At 47.8% G+C, this 22,446-nt stretch overlaps 1 protein-coding gene across 1 annotated transcript in view; it reads right to left on the reverse strand.

Annotated features, from left to right (window-relative positions):
• TG (thyroglobulin) overlaps positions 1–22,446 on the reverse strand; it is a 231,022-nt gene that overhangs the window by 143,916 nt on the left and 64,660 nt on the right. Inside the window, exons 27-34 of the mRNA XM_068983946.1 lie at positions 21,330–21,494; positions 12,576–12,641; positions 11,227–11,307; positions 10,402–10,539; positions 9,033–9,209; positions 7,621–7,732; positions 5,126–5,205; positions 4,063–4,206 (exon numbers count right to left, since the gene is read on the reverse strand). Coding sequence (XP_068840047.1) covers positions 4,063–4,206; positions 5,126–5,205; positions 7,621–7,732; positions 9,033–9,209; positions 10,402–10,539; positions 11,227–11,307; positions 12,576–12,641; positions 21,330–21,494 — 963 coding nt within the window. The remainder of the gene's footprint in view (positions 1–4,062; positions 4,207–5,125; positions 5,206–7,620; positions 7,733–9,032; positions 9,210–10,401; positions 10,540–11,226; positions 11,308–12,575; positions 12,642–21,329; positions 21,495–22,446) is intronic.

The following is a 22,446-nucleotide window of genomic DNA, read 5'->3' on the forward strand; positions in this document are numbered from 1 at the left end:
GATCCCCTGAAGGAGGGTATAACAACACACTCCAGTATTATTCCTGGAGAATCCCATGGACAGAGGGGTCTGGCAGGCTACAGTCCGTGGGGTTGCAAAGAGTCGGACACAACTGAGTGTCAGAACACATTATTATTATATTAGGAGCTCAATAAATGGCCCTTCCTTTCCCCTTCTTCTGTCCAGATCTTTAGGTACAGAGCGCGGGTTACGCTTTTTGCTTCTGGTTCTCAGCCCAGAGTCAAGTCAGGAGTCCATGCTCATCACTCAACATAGATGGCAGTAGATAAGGCATGCTTTATGTCTGTCTAAGTAACTATGTGCCGATATACGTAAGAATGTGAACGTGGCTCAGTCGTGTCCGACTCATTGCGGCCCCATAAACTGTAGCCTGCCAGGCTCCTCTGCCCATGGAATTCTCCCAGTCAGAACATTGGAGTAGGCAGCCACCCCTTCTCCAGGGGATTTTCCCAACTCAGGGATCAAAGCCAGGTCTCCTGCATTGCAAGCGGATTCTTTACCGTCTGAGCCACCAGGGAATATGTATGTGTGTGTGTGTATACATGTGCGTATGTATGTATCTACCTGTCCATCATCTGTTTATTTACCTATCTGCCCATCGATCCATCATCTATCTTTGTATCGATCTATCCATCCATCTGTCCTCTCTCTCTCTGGTTTTGGGTTTCTGCCCTGAGGTCCTTGACCATGCTCCCTGCCTCACTGTGTACCCCTCTGGTCTCTGCCTCTCTGAGTTTGACGACATGGTCCCCCCCCGAGCAGTATCTCAGGAGGAATCTCACTCTTCCCTGAAGTACCTGCTCTCAGAGTGCTCAAGGTCATGACCCCTCCCCCTCCAAAACCATAGATGGCAGAATGCTACACGACCAAGCCATGGAGTTGAAGCCAGGGCAAAATCTACTACACAAATTCTTTGCAAGAATTCCCTTGTAAAACCCATGTTTCCTGTGCCCATGCTGACTGAGAGGTCGCCCTTCAGGCGCAGGACCCTCTGCGCAGCCTCGCTGCTCCTGCGGGGCCCCTTCTTCCTGTGACTGTGTGAGACTGTCTAATACGAAGACGAGGATAGGGAGAAAGTAATGACAATGGCAGCTTGTTTGTTGGGTTTTCCAGAGTTGCACTGGGGCAGTTTTATCTACAACAGAAAGCAGAATACAAGGCCATACTAAGGTACAGAATCCAGAAGATGACTGACTGTTTTGGCTCAAACTATATCAGAAATCAAAAGGTGACTTTGTACTGGATCAGTGTGACTGAACTACGAGAACAGTCTAATTAGTGGAACCAGTTTCCTTGAATAATATTCCTTTTCTCTGCCTGGGTCTTAGGAGGAGATCATTCATCGTCTTAAGACCTACCCCACCACCTGCTTCTGATGAAGATGACTTAAGGGAGAAAGATGGACTGGCGAGAACCTGGTTTTGCTCGGATGGGAGCCATGGGTCACACCAGGTCACCAAAACTCTGTGTCAGCCAGCCCTCTTTCTTCCACTCTTTTGAAATTGGAGATTCAGAGCCACGCACACCAGGATGGCCTTGAGCCATGTACATCTCAGGGTGTTTTCCAGCCAGGGGCCCTGAGAAACTGATGCTATCGTGGCATTTTAAAATCTTTCACCCCACTCCCCCAAGCACTGAAAACAGGCAGTGTGCAGTGTGGAAACCGGCCTGCGAGGGTGGCTCCAGGCCAGCAGACCAGAACCTACAGGGAGTGGTCCCTGAAGCATGAAAGAGGGCTTGCAGGAGGCTGTCGGTAACGGATCCCCACCTCTCGGAAGCAGAGCTAGTTTCTTGTTCCTGTATTCCTACAACACCTTATGCACGTCTGTTCTGGTCCCGAGTCTAGGACACTACAGTTAATCACATACGCCCACGACCTCCTTAGTAGGATGTGAGCATCTATAATAAGAAAAATGACTACATCTTATTAATTTCACATTTCCTATTGCCCAGCGCAATGTATGACTCAGTATGGACACTCAAAAGAGTTTCAAAACTTCTAAACTCATGATATGACCGATCCAGCACTAGAATGGCTTATTTAGTTACAGTCTGCAATTGCCCTTTAGGGTTTCCCAGGTGCCTCAGTGGTAAAGAATCCACAGGAGATGTGGTTTGGATCCCTGAGTCAGGAAGATCCCCTGGAGAAGGAAATGGCAACCCACTCCAGTATTCTCACCTGGGAAAACTCAAGGACAGAGGAGCCTAGCCGGCTACAGTCCACAGGGCCACAAGGAGTTGGACACAACAGAGCAGTTAAACAGCAACAACGTCAAGTATTCCTTAAGTGGAGCATCTGGAGGATAGGAATCATATCATATTCATACTCAGCCACTATATCATAGTGAATATGTCACGTAGCTGAATATAGCTATATCATTTGGTTATACAGTTGGTTATTTGGACCTGATTCTTTTTGACAAAGTCCAACAATCCTGAGTCCAAATTCCATCATTTACCTGCTATGACTTTGGGAAAGTGACTTAGCCTCCATGGACCTCTGTTTCCTCATCTAACAGTGGTTGTAAGGATTAGATGGGATAACACTTGTACAGTGCTTGCATTCAGCCAGGCACACACACAAGACTCCAAAGAACAGAGGCTGGATTTAGAAAACCAGAGACCCCAGAGGTACGGCTGATGCTCGGTCAATGCCCTAGTCAGAACTCCTGAGTCCTCAGCCTGACCCTGTGAAATATATGTCGGAAAAAGTTAATAGTCTCTGCAGTCAGATAAAAAGAACAGAACAGATGGAAAAGACTTGGGACAATACCACCTTGAATACTTTTCCTGGTCGACTCCTGCCAAGATGTTGTAACACTCTGGTCTGATTCCCATATTTCTGAACAAATGAATTATGTCTTAGCTTCTTTTTACCCAGCCCTTCCCTGCGCAATGGAAAGATGAAAAATGACATTTTCCAGCCTTTGGTAGGTAGGGTGAGGAGATGGGAAGAGGTGTGAGAGGACGGATGGGCAAGGAGGCATTGAGCGGTGAGAGTTCAGTTCTGAAGGCCCTAAATACCCAGAGGTGGCTTTGGATCTCCTGCGGAGCCACCAGCCTAGGCAAGTGTTCATGCCCCAGCCTCTGTGAGCTGGTTAAAGTCTCCTCTGTGTGGCACATTACCCCTCCTCCCCTCATGGAAACCCAGAGCTTCCCCAGTGGCTCAGCGGTAGAGAATCCACCTGCAATGCAGGAGCTACAGGAGACATGGGTTTGATCCCTGGGTGGGGAAGATCCCCTGGAGAAGGGCATGGGAACCCACCCCAGTATTCTTGCCTATGGAATCCCATGGATAGAGGTGCCTTCTGGGCTGCAGTCCATGGGGTTGTGAAGAGTCGGACCCAACTGAGCAATTTAGCACACATGCATAGAAACCCACTGAGGCTATTTCATCATACAGTCCTAATGTTTTTCTTAAAACACTTCAAGATGTTAAGATAAAATAAAAGTCATAAATAGAGTGAACTCAGAACACAGGATGCTCAAGGAGGGAGCAAAAAGGACTCCACTCAGCCTGGTAACAACCAACTCCAAAAATTCCTGCTCTGCAGTGACAAAATGTCTCAGGATTAGTAATCTCATGCTTAAGTGTCAAGGACCAGATTCCACCAAGGAGCCCGATCCCAGGTCTCTAGGGTTGGACATGGTTCTGGAACACATAGCCAACCTGCCATTGGTTTCATTTATTAGTTTATTACTCAGTTTTATTTTTTCAATTTCTTAGTCAATTGCCTCTATGGCCAGTTGACTTGAGCTGGGGGAAAACCAGCCAGACAGTGCGTCTAGACAGTTTCACATCCAATAGCTCGTGGCTGTGGAAGACCCACCAGGCACAGCATGAAAAGGGGAAGAGAGAAGTTTGGAGTCGTCAGAGCTGGGTTTGTGACCTGACTCTGCTTCCTGCTGGCTATGTGGCTTGGGTCAAATAACTTCCACTTTCTGCACCATACTCTCTTCATCTTAAAATGGAAGAAATAATGTCCACTCCCCAGGGGCCCTGAGCAATAATTGTGTAGCTGTTCAGGGCAGGTCACTTACCAGGCTTCTGGTACCATCCGAAGGGGTAGGTGCGGACCTCAGTGTCTGGGGAGCCACAGTCCATAATGCGCCAGACCCCTCCATATTCCTCGCTGCACGTCTGAAGGCCCAAGCTGTTCAGAGTTAGGCATGTCACCTCTCCTCCTGGAGCAAAAAGTAACCAGGACCAGGGAAATGATCATGATGGGAGATTCTAAGTGAATGAGAGAAACTGCAAACTCATCCTTCAGCAGACATGTGGGGTGAAGCGCCCTATTCCAGGGATGATCTTAGCCACTGATGAAAACCCTGCTACCTTAGTGAGTTTCTAGTCTAAGGACACGGTGGTGGGGGCAACACACTTGTCAAGCATCCTTCATGTGCCCAGAGCTGTGCTAAGGCTCTGTACAAATCATACTGCTCATCCTCACAGGAGCCTATGAGGAGGCTAGCACTGGTATCTCTATTTACAGATGAGGAAACTGAGACTCAGAGAGACTCGGTGGCTCATCCAGGATAATTCGTCTAGCATGTGACAGAATCAAGTTTCAAATGCAGATCATCTGGAGGGATTCCAAGCTCAGCCCACCCAGCTACCTGACCCAGGTCTTGAAAAGCAAGCAGAAGACAGTTCAGTGAGCCATGGCAGGAAGGCTACTTGGGTCAGGTGGAAGTGCAGTGTCCAGCTGACTGGGTACTGGACCGGCAGCCCTGTCCCAGCTACCACATTTACCAGCCACCTGCCCCTTCTCAAGCCCCCACGAGGTGATGCTGTGGATTAGGTCAGACCATAGACGTGAACAGGGCTTCCCTGGTGGCTCAGCTGGTAAAGGATCCACCTGCCCGCCAACGCAGGAGATGTGAGTTCAATCCCTGGGCAGGAAGCTCCCCTGGAGAAGGAGACAGCAACCCACTCCAGTATCCTTGCCTGGGAAATCCCATGGACAGAGGAGCCTGGTGGGCTACAGACCATGGGGTCACAAAAGAGTCAGACACAACTTAGCAACTAAACAGCAACATGGATGTGAACATGTTTCTAGACTGCAAAGTGGTACTTTACAGAAGGAGTTGTTATCACCATTACCTTTTAACTGAGAAACGTTCAGAAAGCCAAAGCCGGTGCAGCACGGGTCCATGTCACACAGTCGCTCACATTCGAAGAAGCTGGTGGAAGAGGAGAGAGGAGGCCTGAAGGTTTGTGCTGGATGGGATCCTCAAGGTGGGGTGACTTGCTGTCATTCTGGGGGCCTGCTCTCTGACAACTCTTCCCTGAGTCCAGGCACACAAGCTCTGCTCCTTGTGTCTCCAGACACACCCAGCACCAGGGCCAGGCAGACCCCTGTTCTCCACCCTCCCTTTCTTCCCCACTCCCATCAGCATGGGCAGTGCCCAGCGAGATATCTTTTATCATCTTTTAATCTCCATTTTTGAAAGCCAATCTTAAATGCCAGCAGCAGGGCATAGTTTCATATATTAACAACACTTTGTAAATCCATAGTTCATAGATTGATGACTCTCAAATTCTAAATTCTACAGGGAGAACTTAGTTGAAATTCACATTCGTGAGCCCCCCATAAATGCTGATTCGGGAGGTCCAGGGTAGGACCCAGGACCGCGGGTTGTAAGAAGCCCTCCTGGTGATTCTGATAGGTGAGATTCACAGACTAGCGGAGAGAAACACTAGTCACGTTCAATGACAACAACTAAGTTATAGCTAATTAAATCAATAACAAAATATATTTTTAAAATTTTCTTTTTTTTTCAGCTGCACTGTGTAGCATGTGGGTTCTTGGTTCCCCAACCAGCAATCAAATCCATGCCCCTTGCCTTAGGAGTGCAGAGTCTCAACCACTGCATCACCAGGGAGGTCCCACAGGATACATTTTTAAATAAAAATTAGATAAAAGTCCTTATATGCCTCTGACTCTGTAAAAAGTTCTGCTTGCTCTCCGGGTTCTGAATGCAGCAGGGAGACTTTGCTGATCAAGTTTATTTCAATGCTTGAATATTTGTATTGATTGATTTAAAAAAAAAAACCACCACAGGTCAAGTTTCCCTTTTGCATCAGCTGACCTTAGGTTCAGGGCTAAATGTTGTGTTGATTATTGAGTTCCAGAAAAACATCTATTTCTGCTTTATTGACTATGCCAAAGCCTTTGACTGTGTGGATCACAATAAACTGTGGACAATTCTGAAAGAGATGGGAATACCAGACCACCTAACCTGCCTCTTGAGAAATCTGTATGCAGGTCAGGAAGCAACAGTTAGAACTGGACATGGAACAACAGACTGGTTCCAAATAGGAAAAGGCGTACGTCAAGGCTGTATATTGTCACCCTGCTTATTTAACTTCCATGCAGAGTACATCATGAGAAACGCTGGACTGGAAGAAACACAAGCTGGAATCAAGATTGCCGGGAGAAATATCAATAACCTCAGATATGCAGATGACAGAAAGTGAAGAGGAGCTAAAAAGCCTCTTGATGAAAGTGAAAGAGGAGAGTGAAAAAGTTGGCTTAAAGCTCAACATTCAGAAAACGAAGATCATGGCATCTGGTCCCATCACTTCATGGGAAATAGATGGGGAAACAGTGGAAACAGTGTCAGACTTTATTTTTGGGGGCTCCAAAATCACTGCAGATGGTGACTGCAGCCATGAAATTAAAAGACGCTTACTCCTTGGAAGAAAAGTTATGACCAACCTAGATAGTATATTCAAAAGCAGAGACATTACTTTGCCGACTAAGGTCGTCTAGTCAAGGCTATGGTTTTTCCTGTGGTCATGTATGGATGTGAGAGTTGGACTGTGAAGAAGGCTGAGCGCCGAAGAATTGATGCTTTTGAACTGTGGTGTTGGAGAAGACTCTTGAGAGTCCCTTGGACTGCAAGGAGATTCAACCAGTCCATTCTGAAGGAGATCAGCCCTGGGATTTCTTTGGAAGGAATGATGCGAAAGCTGAAGCTCCAGTACTTTGGCCACCTCATGCGAAGAGTTGACTCATTGGAAAAGACTCTGATGCTGGGACAGATTGGGGGCAGGAGGAGAAGGGGACAACCCAGGATGAGATGGCTGGATGGCATCATGGACTCGATGGACGTGAGTCTGAGTGAACTCCGGGAGATGGTGATGGACAGGGAGGCCTGGTGTGCTGAGATTCATGGGGTCACAAAGAGTCGGACACGACTGAGCGACTGAACTGAACTGAGCTGACCTTAGGTTCAGGGCTAAATGTTGTGTTGATTATTAGTTGCTGACCTTAGCCACCTTAGTCAATAAAGTGAATAATGAAAGTCCCTCAGTCGTGTCAGACTCTTTGTGACCCCATGGACCCCATGGAATTCTCTAGGCCAGAATACTGGAGTGGATAGCCTTTCCCTTCTCCAGGGGATCTTCCCAATCCAGGGATAGAGCCCAGGTCTCCCGTATGTTGCCTTTTATTACTTTTTCACCCTTTGCTTTGTGTTTTGTAGTTTTTCATGCTTGTGTCTTTAACTGATCTTATATCACCTTCTTTATGAAAATAGAAGGGTCTTTATAATAAATATTGTAGAGGGCAGGGATGAACGGAAGTAGCTTACCCGTTGGAAATGGATTTGTCAGACATAGGCACTTTGTTTCTAATGGAAATCCCCGTCAGCTTTTGGAATGGTAGGCGAGTGTAAAAATTCTTCACTCTGTCTTGCAGCACAACTACAAAGAGGAAGAAAGACATCTTATAATTTAAGGGGAGATGCACTGTAACCAGAAAAATACTTCTGTAGGGGACAAAGCATAAAACCCATATTGAGAGCTTCTGATTAAAGGTAACATATTAAACCCATAGACTTACTCTCTCTTCTCTCCCCAAATCTCACTAAAATCACAGTAAAGGGATTTTTATAAAGGCATATACCCACAAGGCAAAAGAGAATAGGAGATCAGACAGAGCGACAAATTTTGGTTGCTAGAAAAAATACAGAGGAGGAAAAATTGACCTCATAAACCTAAGAAGGCTGAATTCTTGACTTTTCTGTGGGAAGAAGCAACCCTATACACCTGGGCCTTCCCAGGTGGCTCACTGGTAAAGAATCTGCCTGCCAATGTAGGAGACGCAGGAGACAAGGGTTCAATCCCAGGGTCAGGAAGATCCTTGGAACAGGAAATGGCAACACTCTAGCATATTGTCTGGAAAATCCCATGGACAGAGGAGTCTGGCAAGCTACAGTCTGTGTGTGCTAAGTTGCTTCAGTCGTGTCCGATGCTATGTGAGCCTGTGGATTGTAGCCCGCCGGGCTCCTCTGTCCATGGGAGTCTCCAGGCAAGAATACTGGAGTGGGTTGCCATTCCCTTCTTCGGGGGATCTTCCCAATGAAGGGATCGAAGCCAGGTCTTCTGCACTGCAGACAGATTCTTTACCATCTAAGCCACCAAGCAAGTCCACAGAGATGTGAGGGATTCCCCAAAGGGCAACCCAACTAGGTCATCCTACAAAGAAAGCCAAGGTCAACACGCTCCCACCACATACTCAGAGCTTCCCAGTTAGCTTCTGGGCCCCTCTCTTACACTGAAGTGGAAAACCAAGGGTCACCAGGTACCTGAGAAAGGCTTCCAGCAAAGAAGACAGAACAGCAAGTGGAAGATCACAGCACCGCAGAAGAAGTGAAAACTGAGCAAGGTGAATCCCTCTCCCCAGAGTATCACTGATGTTCCCAGAGGGTAAAATCAACTTCTGTCTTGTTGAAGCCACAGCTGTTGGGATTTTCTCTGATAAACGTCCAATGAGAATTCCAACTGCTCTACACAATAAACATGATTTCTAAGAGCAGTGGAGTCCAGAGCAAGCATCTTCTCTCTGGTCAATCTGATACATTTCTAAATGCCTCTGCATCTCTACAAGAAACCTGGGTAACTTTCCTTAGAAAAGAAGAAGAGCTGATCAGGATATTTCTAAAACCACAGAGTCAGCAGCCCACTGAAAATGCAGTTTGGGATGATCCGACCAAGCGTTCACCTTTTTTCCTGTAGAGGGCACTTGGCCTTCGGGGCAGGATCAGCCTGCAGCCCTTGGGACTGGACTCCAGGATATCGTCACACACCTGGGCCTCCGGGTAGAGGGTGCAGGTGAAGTACAAGGGTTCACTGTCCATTACCTCTGCCAGCTGACAGAAAGAGGGCTCTCCAACACAGCCTACAGGCGAGACAGAAGTTGGGTGTTAGTTCCTGGGAGGGAGGCTGTCAGGGGAGGGTTATCCCTGCAGGATCTTCGGAGGAAATGTCCTGTGGGGATTTCCTCCCAGGAAGGGCTGAGGCCCAAGTCAGTAGAGGCTGTCCAGTCTGGAAGGCTCAAGAAAAATACCAGGGTTCTGCCAGCTGGAAAACAGGGAGTCCAGGTGGCTCTAAACAAAGGCAGAGCCAGGAGGGTCAGGGGTCAGCTGTAAACTCAGCAATATGGGAGGAGAGAGGGTGAAATTCCATTGAGTCTGCCCGGGACCATCTCAGAGGCAGTCAGGGTCTCAGACTACAGACCATAGTATGTAAAACTTGGTGACGCTGTGAACAGTCTCCCCTGGCCCCACTCTCATGTCCAACTTTGCTCCGGTACATGTAAGCTCCTTGAGAGGGAGGGCTATGACTGATTCACTTTTTATTTTATCATCCCCAAGGTCAAACACAGAGCCTAGAACACAGCACATACTCAACACAGGACACACCTATGGGTAGAGAATAGATGGATGGATGGATGGATGGATTGTTGGATGGATAGATGGATGGATGGATGGATGGATTGTTGGATAGATGGATAAATGGATGGATGGATAGATGGATGGATGGATGGATTGTTGGATAGATGGATGGATGGATGGATAGATTGTTGGATAGATGGATAAATGGATGTATGGATAGGTGGATGGATGGATAGATGGATGGATGGATAGATGGATGGATGGATGGATTGTTGGATGGATGGATGGATAGGTGGATGGCTGGCTGGCTGGCTGGCTGGCTGGCTGGCTGGCTGGATGGATGGATGGATGGATGGATGGATTGTTGGATAGATAGATGCATGGATGGATTAATAGATGAACTGCTAGATGGATGGATGGATTGTTGGATAAATGGATGGATGGACTGTTGGATAGATGGATGGATGGATGGATTGTTGGACGATTGGATGATAGGTTCTGGGAGCAGAGTAGATACTGACTGTACAATTAGCTTCTGAAGATGTGGTTATGTTCTGTCTTCAGTATCACTCATGACAGTAATACTGAAGTGATCTCTGAGTTTGATCTTGTCTGTGTCTCAAGAGTTGTTAAACTAGGCCTTTGTTGCCTGACCACAGGATGGAGAAGAAGGTGGATGAGGGCTAAGATACTCACGAGAAAGGCACCACAGGTTTGCCTGCTGAAGTGAAAATAAGTGTTTGAAAAGCCAGTGTTGCTGGCTGGGCAGGGATAGGTTTCGATCGACAATGACCTGGATAAGGTCCACAGGGGAGAAAAGACCTGTTGTCAAATCTGAAAAAGAAAGGGCGAGTCAACTTCCTTTGGCTTTATCTCATGGCAAATCTGTCTGTCTGTCTGTCTCTCTCTCTCTTTCTGACTCTTTCTCTCTCACATACGCATGTGCACGCGCACACACACACACACACGCACACACACACACACACACACACACACACTTGCAGGCTCAATGACCCCAGAGCCGGTTTGGAATCAATATGGCTGGGAGTCTGGTAAGGCAAGAAAATTTCAGAAGGTCCCAGAAAGTCCTAAAAATTATGGAGTTGCAAAATCTCAGAATCTTCATTGGGGAGTAAACTTGGGAGCCATCTGGCTCAACTTTTTACTAAGGCAAGACTCTTGCTCATGATATTTCTGGCTGATCTCCCTGCAGACTCATGTAACTTGTCTGTCCTGACCGCAGCAGCCCACCCCACAGTTAGGAAATCGAGGAGTCAAATCTGCCTCTTTGTAAATGTGAACAACTGATATGCCCTCTGTCTTCCCAAGCCATGTAGAATTTCTATCTCCCTCCCAAATGGCAGCCTTCACCTGTGAAGACAGCTCTCAGCTCTGCTCAGCCCCAGACTTGAAAGTTCCAGCTTACCCATCATGGGTCCATTCACAGATCAGACCCTTGGCATCACCATCTTGTCTCCACAGCCAGACCCCCAAATATATCAAGAAGTTTGGGGTGGGTACCTGTTTCTGATGGAGATGCTGGCCTTGGTTCCATGCCTCTTCTGCATCCCATAGACTCAGATCGAGACCCCATGTCAGAATCTAGGAGAGAAAAAGGGATTATTGTTCTAACATTCAGAAGGAAAGGGGAGGTATTCTTCTAGTCAACAAATGATAATGACAATGTGAGAAATCGTCATGGTCCACAGCCAGGGCCCCCAGTAAGATCTGAAAAACTCCAGTGGCATAGTTTTGCATTCTTTGGCTTTTTATGGAACATCAACAAACTTCTCCATAAGGGAACTATTATTGTCCTTGATGCTGAAATTATCAACATTTGCAAAATCCTCCAGAGTTAACAGAGTATGTTCATCAACAGTGGTCTTCCCAAGACTCCATGATAAGGAGTAAGATGTCCATTTTACTCTTGAGGAAACTGAGACTCAGGGACTTGAAATAACTTATTCCAGAACAGGCAGGTGGAGAATAGATGAAATGGGATTCAAAAGAGTTAAATAAACTCCCAAGTCAGTAACAGGTCTTCCATGATGGGGGAACTGGGTTTGGGGTGGGCCTTGGGATGCTTCTGTTTAGTGGGGCAAATGTCCTGGGAAGAAGCAAGTCCTTAATTTTCCACCAGCTAGCAAGCTATTTAAAAGAATTTTATTTTTTATTTTTTTAAATTGAAGTATAGTTATATACAATATTATAAAAGTTGTTCATGCTCAATCACTCAGTCATGTCCAACTCTTTGCGATCCCATGAACTGTAGCCCACAAAGCTCCTCTGTCCATTGAATTCTCCAGCAAGAATACTGGAGTGGGTTGTCATTTCCTTCTGCAGGGGATCTTCCCAACCCAGGGATCGAACCCAGGTCTCCTGCATTGGCAGATGGATTCTTTACTCCTTTGTTTGTCCTCCTTTGAGTTTGTGAACATTGACCAAGTGCCTACTCAGAGCCAGGGCCTGTGAAAGGCATGTGGGGTGAGTCTAACATGATGAGAGAGATGGCCAAGCCCCCAGGAGGGAGGCACCTGGGTCTGAGTCCCCCAGGAGAAAAGCCTCCTGTAGGGTGTGGTGTCCTCAGAGCCCCCATCCTACTGACAGGGACACCTTGTGGTCAATGAATTCGATCTCACAGGACCCAGTGCTTACTTCATCCCTCCTTGGCTTTCCACTTTCCATTTTTGTTTTACACTTTGGTGTCTGATGAGAATTGAGGCCCTTCTCTCCACACAGGGTACTCACTTGGACAGTAAATCTCTACATTTTCTTTCTGGGGAGCAGAGTGCCCCATGAATGAGAAGTAGGGCCACACGGCCTCCTGTGATGGGTGTCCTGCTCACCACCCTCCCCACCACAGAGCTCACCTTTCCAGAGATAAACCTGCTGGAAGCTGGTCAAGGTGTTCTGGGTTCCTTCCAGGGGGTTCAGACCTGCAAAGAAGATGTTTATTTGTATGAGCTCGAGTGTGCTTGCTCCTACTAGGGACTCACCATGACCGCAACTGCCTCACCACCCCGACGCTGAGGCCCCTCCTGAGCCTGACACTCTGTTTCCCATGCAAGGTGCATCCCAAAGTCTTCTTGGAGCTCTCTTCCAGCGGCTAGTACAAAATCAAAGCTGACCAGAGTATAGCTGTTAGCATAACTGATGCCATCTTGGGCCCATGCAGTTCCTCCTATTCTTCCATTGAAGCCTAGGACTGTCCAGGGTGGTAAATCACTTCTCTGTCGTCAAGGGCTTTGTAGTTAATACATATCGTTTAACAATTGTTGGGCTTTCCAGGTGGCTCTGGTGGCAGAATCTGCATGCCAGTGTAGGAGACGCAGGTTTGATTTCTAGGTCAGAAAGACCCCCTAGAGGAGGAAAACTGCAATCCACTCTAATATTCTTGCCTGAAAAATTCTGTAGACAAGAGGGGCCTGGAGGACTATACAGTTCATGGGGTTGCAAAGAGTCGGACATGACTGAGCAGCTGCACGCACACACACAACTGTTAGGTCCAGGTGGCCTCTGTGCTCTGGTAGCCTCCAAACAATGACGAAGACCTTGGCTGATGTATTCCCAGCACCCATGAGACTAGCTACCGTTCACAAATCTTGACTTAGGAATGCATGCCTTGTTCCTAAGCACATACCTCTATTTGCTTTTGTTGTTCGGTCAGTCTCTTAGTCATGTCTGACTCTTTGCAACCCTATGGACTACAGCCCACTCAGGCTCCTCTGTCCATGGGATTCCCACAGCAAGAATATTGGAGTGGGCTGCCAATTTCTTGTCCAGGGGATCTTCCTGGGCCAGGAATTGAACCCGAGTCTCCTGCATAGGCAGGCAGATTCTTTACCACTGAACCACCAAGGACATACTCCTATGTGTGTGTGTGTGTGCGCAGTCATGTCCAACTCTTTGGGACCCTAGATTAATTATAAATCATCCCAGGGGCTCCTCAACAGTGCAGAGTGTAGCTACTAATGGTTCTAGATCACTGGTGTTGGATCCCCATCCAACCCTCTGAGTAAGTTACCCTGTAATAAATTGACCCATTGATTATTTGGAGCTGCCTGCCTCATTTCCCACTGTCAAGATACCTTCTCAGTTCAGTGGGCACTTTTCCTTCCCTCTGTCCTCACCAGACCCCACGTGTCTTTCTTAGGGCACCAAAGGGACTACAAGGGGAAGGGCCATGGTGCTGTGACACTTAGCATCACTTAAGGAACTGTGGATTGGTTTAAAGAGACCAGAACTTAAAGACGAGTCAGCAGTTGTATTCATTTCCCATTTCACTTAAGTCCTCTGAGACTCTCACCTCATTGGCAACCGAGGATAGTATTTGTGAGGCTGGGAATTTCTATCTTCAGTCTCATGCTTGACCATAATTTTCCAGCTCCTTAAATATGCTTCCAGAGGCTGATAATTGAGCCTTATTTTTCTTTTTCTCACCAACACCTAGCATAACCCCTGGTATAGAAGCAGTGTTCAGCACATTCACGAATGCAAAGAGGAATGAGTAAGGAAAACAAAGCAGTCAGTGGTTTTCAGAGCCCACCAAGTAAACACAGAGCCTCACTGCACAAGCACAAGAAGGCTGACCATGGGACTACTTTTTCTACCGCAAACTTCTGATCCTGCAATCCATTCCTCAAAGCCTCTCCAGTTCTATATTGTTGATGGTGAGAAGGTACAGAGAACAGAAGCAAACACGATTCCTCCTTTTCCTGGCTAATGGTTTACATTGCCCAGACATCGTTCCATGCCTTCCACAAGAACAGTTAAAACTTCCCCATTACATAAACAGGCCTGCAGACTCTGATGCATGTAATCTGCTCTCTCTGTAATCAAGGCTGCAGGAATACACACACATTTAGAATGGTGGAAGTTTGGCATGGAGCCTGATTCTTGAGGGTTAGTGGGTGTTATGTGATCTTGATTGACTTCAAGACACTTCTGCAGAGACCCTGTGCTGCATCTGAGGTGTTTAGCTTGACTCTAAAAACCTGGAAGTGTTGTTGTTCAGTTGCTGAGTCAAGTCCAACTCTTTGCGATCCCATGGACTGCAGCACGTCAGGCTTCCCTGTTTTTCACTATCTCCTGGAGTTTGCTCAGACTCATGTCCATTGAGTCAGTGATGCCATCCAACCATTTCATCCTCTGTCACTTCCTTCCCCTCCTGCTGTCAATCTTTCCCAGCATCAAGGCCTTTTCCAATGAGTTAGCTCTTCGTATCAGGTGGCCAAAGCATTGGAGCTTCAGCTTCAGTCCTTCTAATGAATATTCAGGGTTGATTTTCTTTAGGATTGACTGAACTGGGGGTGGACAGGATCCTAAATTGGAAAGCCCAGGTTTCAGAGTCTACCTTTTCCTAGGCATTTTCTCTTCCCTGTATTATTCTCCCCCCATGTCTCTACTTCTATTCCTTGTCCTTCCTACATAAACTACACTCCTGAACCCTCGTCTCAGGCTCTGCTTGGTGCTAATGATGGCTACTGTAAAGAACTAATAGGGCCATCCCGTGTGTAGGTATCCACCATACATCCACTCCAGAGTCATCCAGTGATAACAGGGGCATGTGAGTTCCTCTCTCTCAGCCCCCAGCATCCCAAGAAAATGATAATCATTTATACAAGACAGAATCCCATGAAGAGAATGCCAGCCAGTGAGCTGAGCCTCACCATGAACCAACAATATGAAGCTTTGGGATTATAAAACAAACCCAGGAGTACTTCTACCAAGGTCTATTTTTCCCATCAAAATTTTAATCCATGTGGGCATTAAAGAATGTTTAATCTATTTTTTTATATTCATTTGCACTACAAGATATTGTCAGAAATGAGAGCTTAGAGATTACTAAGCCATTTTTCTTAGAAACAAGATCAGTCTAGCCAACACCAAATAGTTGAAAATGTCCAGAGATGTCCATTGGGAATTTAGGAGAGGCAGACTCTGAGTGGATTCCTCTATCAAGGCACATGTCAACCCAGGCACAAAGGTTAAAGCTGGTGACGGGAAAGAGAAACCTCACAGCCAGAGAAAAGTGCCGATAAGACGGCTTTCAGGGATTTGCGGGGTTGTCTGTTTGGAGATATGTTTGTTCATTCTGGGTAATATCAGTCTACCCTAAACTCCTCTGGAGCCAGAAAGGGTTGGTTGGCTTAACAGAAGAGGAGACATGTCCCTCAGCTCTCTCCCAAATGAGCCTACTCACCAAATTCTCCTTCCTCTGTTTTGCTACCTTTTACATCATCCAAGTAGGTGGGGGGTCTGGGAAACTGTTCTTGAGAATTTTCTTTGGAAGTGTACAGTGATTCCTCACTTGGAAATGCCACATCTATTGTGCATTGGTGTCTGGATGAAAATTCCATTTTAATACCGTTTCATACATACATAAAATTGTGCTATGGTGGTGTGCTTATAGTTGTGCTTACAGTTGCTAAGTTGTGTCCAACTCTTGCAACCCCGTGGACTGTAGCCCTCCAGGCTCCTCTGTCCCTGGGATTTCCCAGGCAAGAATACCGAGTGGGTTGCCATTTCCTTCTCCAGGGGATCTTCCCAACCCAGGGATCGAACCTGAGTCTCCTGCACTGGCAAGCAGTCTCCTGCATTGCAAGCAAACTCTTCACTGAGCCACCAGGGAAGCCCAAAATTGTGCTACAGAACATTAAAAAAAAAAAAAGAGTAAAGACATGCTAAGGGGGATTCTGTGTCCAGGGATCTGTCATCAGTCCCTAAGACAGGCAAATAGGAAGCCCACTACACTTTAATAATGCCCCTATCAGTCACCCCAACTAGCCTGTGAGCCCCTTAAGAGCTGAAACCACTCTCCCCATCTCAGTGATCCAACTGCCTGGCTGGGCTCCTCACAGCCAGCTGCTTCTCAGGACGAGAGGCAGATGGGTGAGCTCAGCAGCCCCCCTCCCCACGCTGTCCTGCACCCCCGACTCAGCACGGCAGCGCAGGCTCGACCCTCCGCGCCTCCTGCACCTTTTGTTCCCTTCCCCCACAGTCCTTCAGAATCTTGAAGCAGAGCCTGCTGGTAGCTGACGGTCATCACCCTGCAGGCACCCAGTGGCTGCAGGACAGCGGCCCCAGAGAGACGGCCAGGCAGCAAAAGTTTCAGTTACCAGGCTCCTTAGCTTGCTGCTGTCATAGGAAGATCCTGCTGAGGCACTTCCTGCTTCCAGCCAAGGAGATGCAGGGCCATCTCAGCAGACAGTGAGTGCTGCCCCTGACGACTCGGATCCCCGAAGCTGGAGTTGAAGCCCTAGCCACGGTGCTTAATGCAAAGATAGCTTCTTGAAATGTGACATGTCACAGCTCTGAACCTCACTCCCACGAGCAAAAGTGTGATACAACCTCACGCTTCTGCCTCAGATGGCCTCGGTCTCACCAGGCTGTCAAACACGGATCAACTGAGCTGATGGAAAATGCTTTGTAAAATGCAACACGGATACTGACGTGCTTACTATTTGAATTTAGGGTGTTCCATTCACTAACACTTTCTAAGTAAATACTCATTCTCCACAAACCAGATCACCTGCCAAAGCAGGTCCTCAGCGTACCTGTGAGCTGACCGATGAGAGTGGACCTCCGAACCAGACGTCCCGTGGAGCGCCTCTGTTGGACGTGCAGGTGAGGGACCAGGGACTTGGGGTTCAGAAAACCACACCTTAAACTTCAGCCTGTAGTACATGTTAGTAATCCTCCGTCGATGGGATTTTCCCAGCAAGAATACTGGAATAGGTAACCATTTCTTCCTCCAGGAGATCCTCCCGACCCAGAGACCAAACCCCATTTTCCTGCATCTGCGGCATTGGCAGGAGGATTCTTTACCACTGAGCCACCTGGGAAGACCTGCTTCATTGTGTAAAATATTAAAAAGCACACCACTATTCTGCAGATGAAAACCCTGAGGTTTGGGGGGTGTTAGGTGATTTGAACAAGGTTATGGAACTGATCGGGGAGGAGGAAGCAGGATTCAGCTGCAATGTTTTCAGTGCAAACCACAGCTCCAGCATCTCCAGTATCTACCCAGTGCCCATCTGGGCAGTACTCCGAGGGCTTCACATGCATTCTTCCTAGGATGCTCCCAACCTCCCCAAGCATCAGAAATCACCACAAAACTCATTTTATCATTAGAAAAACCAAGACACAGAGAGATCATACAATGAGTAACCATTCACATTGGGATTTGCCTCCCAAGGTCTGATTCCAGAGTCTGTATTTTAATGAGCATCTAGCCATTTGCTAAATGGAAGGAAGAGGCTGACCCTCAACCACCCCTGGGATGGATAGAGTTCCTCTTTATTGCCCCTACCCCCTCTCACGTTCTCCCAATCCAATCTACACTGTCTCCATCAGCTGTTCAGATAGCTGGAATTCTCACTCTTCTTTCCTTTCATCAGTATCTGCCATTAGGAAAGAATTTTTTCAGCTATTTGCACTTTAGTAAGAATTTTGATCCCTATGTTTATTTTCTCAGGGGTTAATTGTTCTTGAGTTTGAATTCCTATTGTTCTTGAGGCTGAATTCCTATTGTGTAAAGGTAGGATCTGTGCCCTACGGTTCCCAACTGGAGGTGACCTCCAAATCACTCCGTGTACAAAGCAACCATCAATCTGGAACATCACGAATATGACTGAGGCTGCCTGAAATTCCCAGCAAAGAGTTCCCTTCATAAAGCTCTGCCTGGACCCCAGGATATACATATACACCCAGGGGCCTGGAAAAAAACTTCAAAAGTAATCACTCCGTCTCAGGGAGGCCAGATGAGAGCACAGTCTTCACTTCTTGGGCTGGACCAAGCACACGCTCTGTGTCAAGCAATTCACTCCAGATTTATTATCCACGAATAGATCATATGTCTTTCTTCAAATGCTCATTTTCACCCTGGGCTACCTCTCAGAATAACGGATCCCATATGTTTACTTTCCATCATAGAAAAAAACTATTTGATTTTATTTACTGCAAAAGAAATGAATCCTCATGGAATTCCACCAAATTCTGTAATATTTTTTTTCCAGGCTTTGGTAAATAGGCATTCCACAGGTCCGATGTGCAGTCTCTATTCCAGGTCTTATGTTCCATAGAGTGAATCCAGAAGTTAATAAGACACAGATCTTATTATATACTATATAATAAGTCTAGTTCTTAAAATGTAACCAAAAAATGACAGATTTTTTAATGATATCATATAATATCAATACTGCATCAAATACACTACTAAGTTCTACAAGGGTATCATCTGAAAGTACCGATATAAGGAAGCAGTTAAGAAAGTCACTTTGTAGGCCTTTGGAGGCAGAATGCCTGGTTTCAGGTCCCAACCCTTCTACTTACAAGCTCTGAGACCTTGGGAAGCCCTCACTTGTTTGCCTCAGTGTCTACAGCTGTAAAATGGGAACAATGGTAACACTAGTGCCTCCCTCAGAGCACCATGTTGAGGATCCATGAGTTAGAACAGGTCGAGATCTTGGAGCAGGGCCTGGCTCTTAGTAAGCACAATGGAAGACATTTCTATGACTACTATTATTGTCTACCCTCTCCTTTCATCTTCACAGCAACCCAGTGAGCGAGCAGCTGTCATTACCCCATTAGCAATCAGGCCTGCAGATACTTACTGGCTTGCTCAAGGCCAAACAGCTAGTGTCCAAAGCTGTAATTCAACACCACAGGGCAAACTCTCAGCTGGGCCAGGGAGGGTAGCTTCCAGACAAAGGCTGTTTCAGTGCATTGCTCACTGCCCTGCACTTCCTAAAAGACCAGCGCACGAAGCACACTCGAAGCTCCACAGAGGAGGAAGGAATACGCTCTGTGGGTAGTCAGGGAGGGCTCTTGGAGGAGGTGACCTTGAGCTCACTGCCATTAGAGCCCCAAGAGCTACAGCACACTGAGAAGCAGAGCACGGAAACTTCTCCCTGCTCCGCAGAAGGCAGGCCTCGGTCTCTGCCAGCCCTTAGAGGACCACTCCCAGGGGATCTCACGGCTCTTTTGACAGGTCATCCCCCTCCCTCCTCTTTCTGGCTGACACCAGCATGTGCTTTCGCCCCTCACCACTCAGAGGGTGGACTGGAACCACGGGGTCCAGTTCTGACATTCAAAGGCTGGCAGATAAATACAGCAGAGAGGAGATAAGATGGAACAGGCTGCCCTCGACCTCACACTGAATCCGAAGAGGTGAGTGAGCAACTGGGCCCTGTAAACTCGATCTCTCAAGGTCAGAAGAGAACTTCCAGGTCACCTACTCAGAGCTTCTCAGACTTAGTGGACATGGCATCATCAGACAGCCTGTTAGAGAGGATCCCTGGGGGTTTGAAGATGCCTGAGAATGCGTATCTCTCCTGATCCCCCAGTGATACTGAGCCTGCTGGTCCTGACCACACTAAGGTGCACTGGTGTGGTCCGTCCTGACTCAGGACAGAGCGGTCTCAGCCCCTCCCAGGTAGACATCTACAGGTGGAGGCCCCCCAGGGCCAGGGGAGGCAGAGAGAGCTGACTGCCTGCTGGGGCTGCAGATGCTAACGCTCCTCCCTGTAAAATGAGAGGTGGGGTGTATGAGCTCAGGGTGACCTTTAGATGCAACACTTAAGGAAAAGGTTGGAAGAGCTTCTCAAAGAAAGAAGAGCTTCTCAAAGACAGGAGACTAAGGAGCCAGCTCAAGGGTTATTTCCATCAGTTGAGCCCAGGTCAGGGGCCCCACAGTTCCTTGTGCCCCTCTAACAAGGGTGGGAGGTGTGGCAGTTACCGCCTGGAATTCCTTAACTGTCAGAGGGGGAAATCTGCCCAGGGGACACTCATTTGGGAGACAGATTTCATTTTTGGCTCCAGTTCTTCCAGTTCCAGTTGGCCCCCTTGGATCCACACATTTTACATAGGACTCTGCAGTCACTCCTGCTAAAGAATGGAGTGTTTCCCCAGCCCTGACTTTAGGTCAGGACAGCGCAATGAGGTCTTGGTGACAGTGTCAGACCCAAGTCTCAACCTTCAGTGGACCGGCTTGTTTGCCCTGTTCTCTCCCTCTCCTGGGACTTCCCAGGTGGCATTAGTGGTAAAGAACCCGTCTGCCAGTGCAGGAGACACAGGAGATGTGAGTTGGATCCCTGGGTTGGGAAGATCCCCTGGAGGAGGGCAACCCACTCCAGGATTCTTGCCTGGAGCATCCCATGAACAGAGGAGCCTGGTGGGCTACACACAGTCCATTCACAAAGAGTCGGACACGACTGAAGCCACTTAGCACACACACACACTCTCACTTCTGCCCACAGGAGAATACGCTCATCTAGAAGGCCAGGCACTGAAGCAGGGCCAGGCCACCGCTGTCAAGTCCAAACGATATCATCCAACTGCCAAGCGACCCCAGGACGTGAGCATGCCTGGCCAAGGTCAGCGCAGCCGTCCCACTGAGCCTGCCTACGCTGAGCCAACCTGAGGCCCCAAAGCTGCACCACGCTTCTCACAGAGCACCGCTGAAATGCTCTCTGGTTATTTTTTACGCAGCATTTTGGTACAAATTCTTTTCAGAAGGATGAATTCCTCAGGGTACGGAGAGGGCTCCCAGCAGAGGACCAGACCCTGCTGGTGAGCACAGATCACTGTGAAGGAACGCACCCGGGGTGAAGGCAGACACTTACCCCCGATCTGCTGTCCTCCCAGACGCAGCATCACCTGGTGGCTGTCCTGGTCATAGGTCACTCCGGGACAGGAAGCATTAGCCTGGGCTTCCGCAGGGTCCCTCCAGTCTCTGACATGGCACAGCAGGACATCGGGGGAGCTCAGCAACCCACAGAGGAGGGGGCCTGCAGAGTCACGAGACGGAGGAGAGGTGGGTGTGATGGGGACCAAGCAGGGGCCCCTTGGAGATGCACGTCTGTGCCCTGAGAAGCTCATAGGATGCAGGCAGGGAACCAGTCCTCGGACACAGGAATTCAGGAGCCTGCTTTTGACTTGGCCCATCCTTCCCCGACCGTCCTGCAGTTGTCTTACCAGCCAAGTCCAGAGAGGAGGCATGGCACTTCCTCCTCACGGGGTCAACAGCAGTGACACCTCAGATACGACCAGGGCTCCTACTGCCAGCGTCCCCTGTCTCCACTTCCCACATTTTTAAGGCCCAAGGAAATAAACAGTGCCCCCCACCCCTGCACCATCTCTCATTCTCTCTGTGTCTCTCTCTCTCACACACACAATCAATCTTGAAGAGCTCAGGATTTTTTTTTTTAATTTATATATTATTGTTATTTTTCTGGCCGCCCCATGCGGCATGTGGGGTCTCAGTTCCCTGACCAGCCATTGACTCCACACAGCCAGCACTGGAATGCACAGTCTTAACCACTGGACCGGCAAGGAAGTCCAAGGAAGGAGTATTTAGAGGAAAGTACAGAACTATTAAAATCCAGGAGCTGTACACTCATGGCACAAGCCTTCCTGGTAGGAAATGAACTTCTCATCTCTGGGTGGATGCAAGCCAAGGCTGAGCACCCGTGTCCCTGGGATGCATAGAGAGGATCCATCACTAGATTTGGCAGGTGGAAGCCATTGAACTACTCTGTCTAGAATATATCTTCTAACTCTGACTCTTAAAAGAGCTGCCCCAATGTTACGACTTTATTTAGTAGCAGAAAGACCTACCTGCCCCCCAACTGAATTTGATAGTGATTTTAGTTAGATCAATAAAGGTAAATCAAATGTTGGGATGGATGCCTGTGACATGTCAGCCACTATGGTCAGTGTTTTAAGAATATTAATTCTCTT

Source organism: Capricornis sumatraensis, chromosome 11 (genome assembly GCF_032405125.1).
Source record: "Capricornis sumatraensis isolate serow.1 chromosome 11, serow.2, whole genome shotgun sequence".
NCBI classification, from domain to species: Eukaryota; Metazoa; Chordata; class Mammalia; order Artiodactyla; family Bovidae; genus Capricornis; species Capricornis sumatraensis.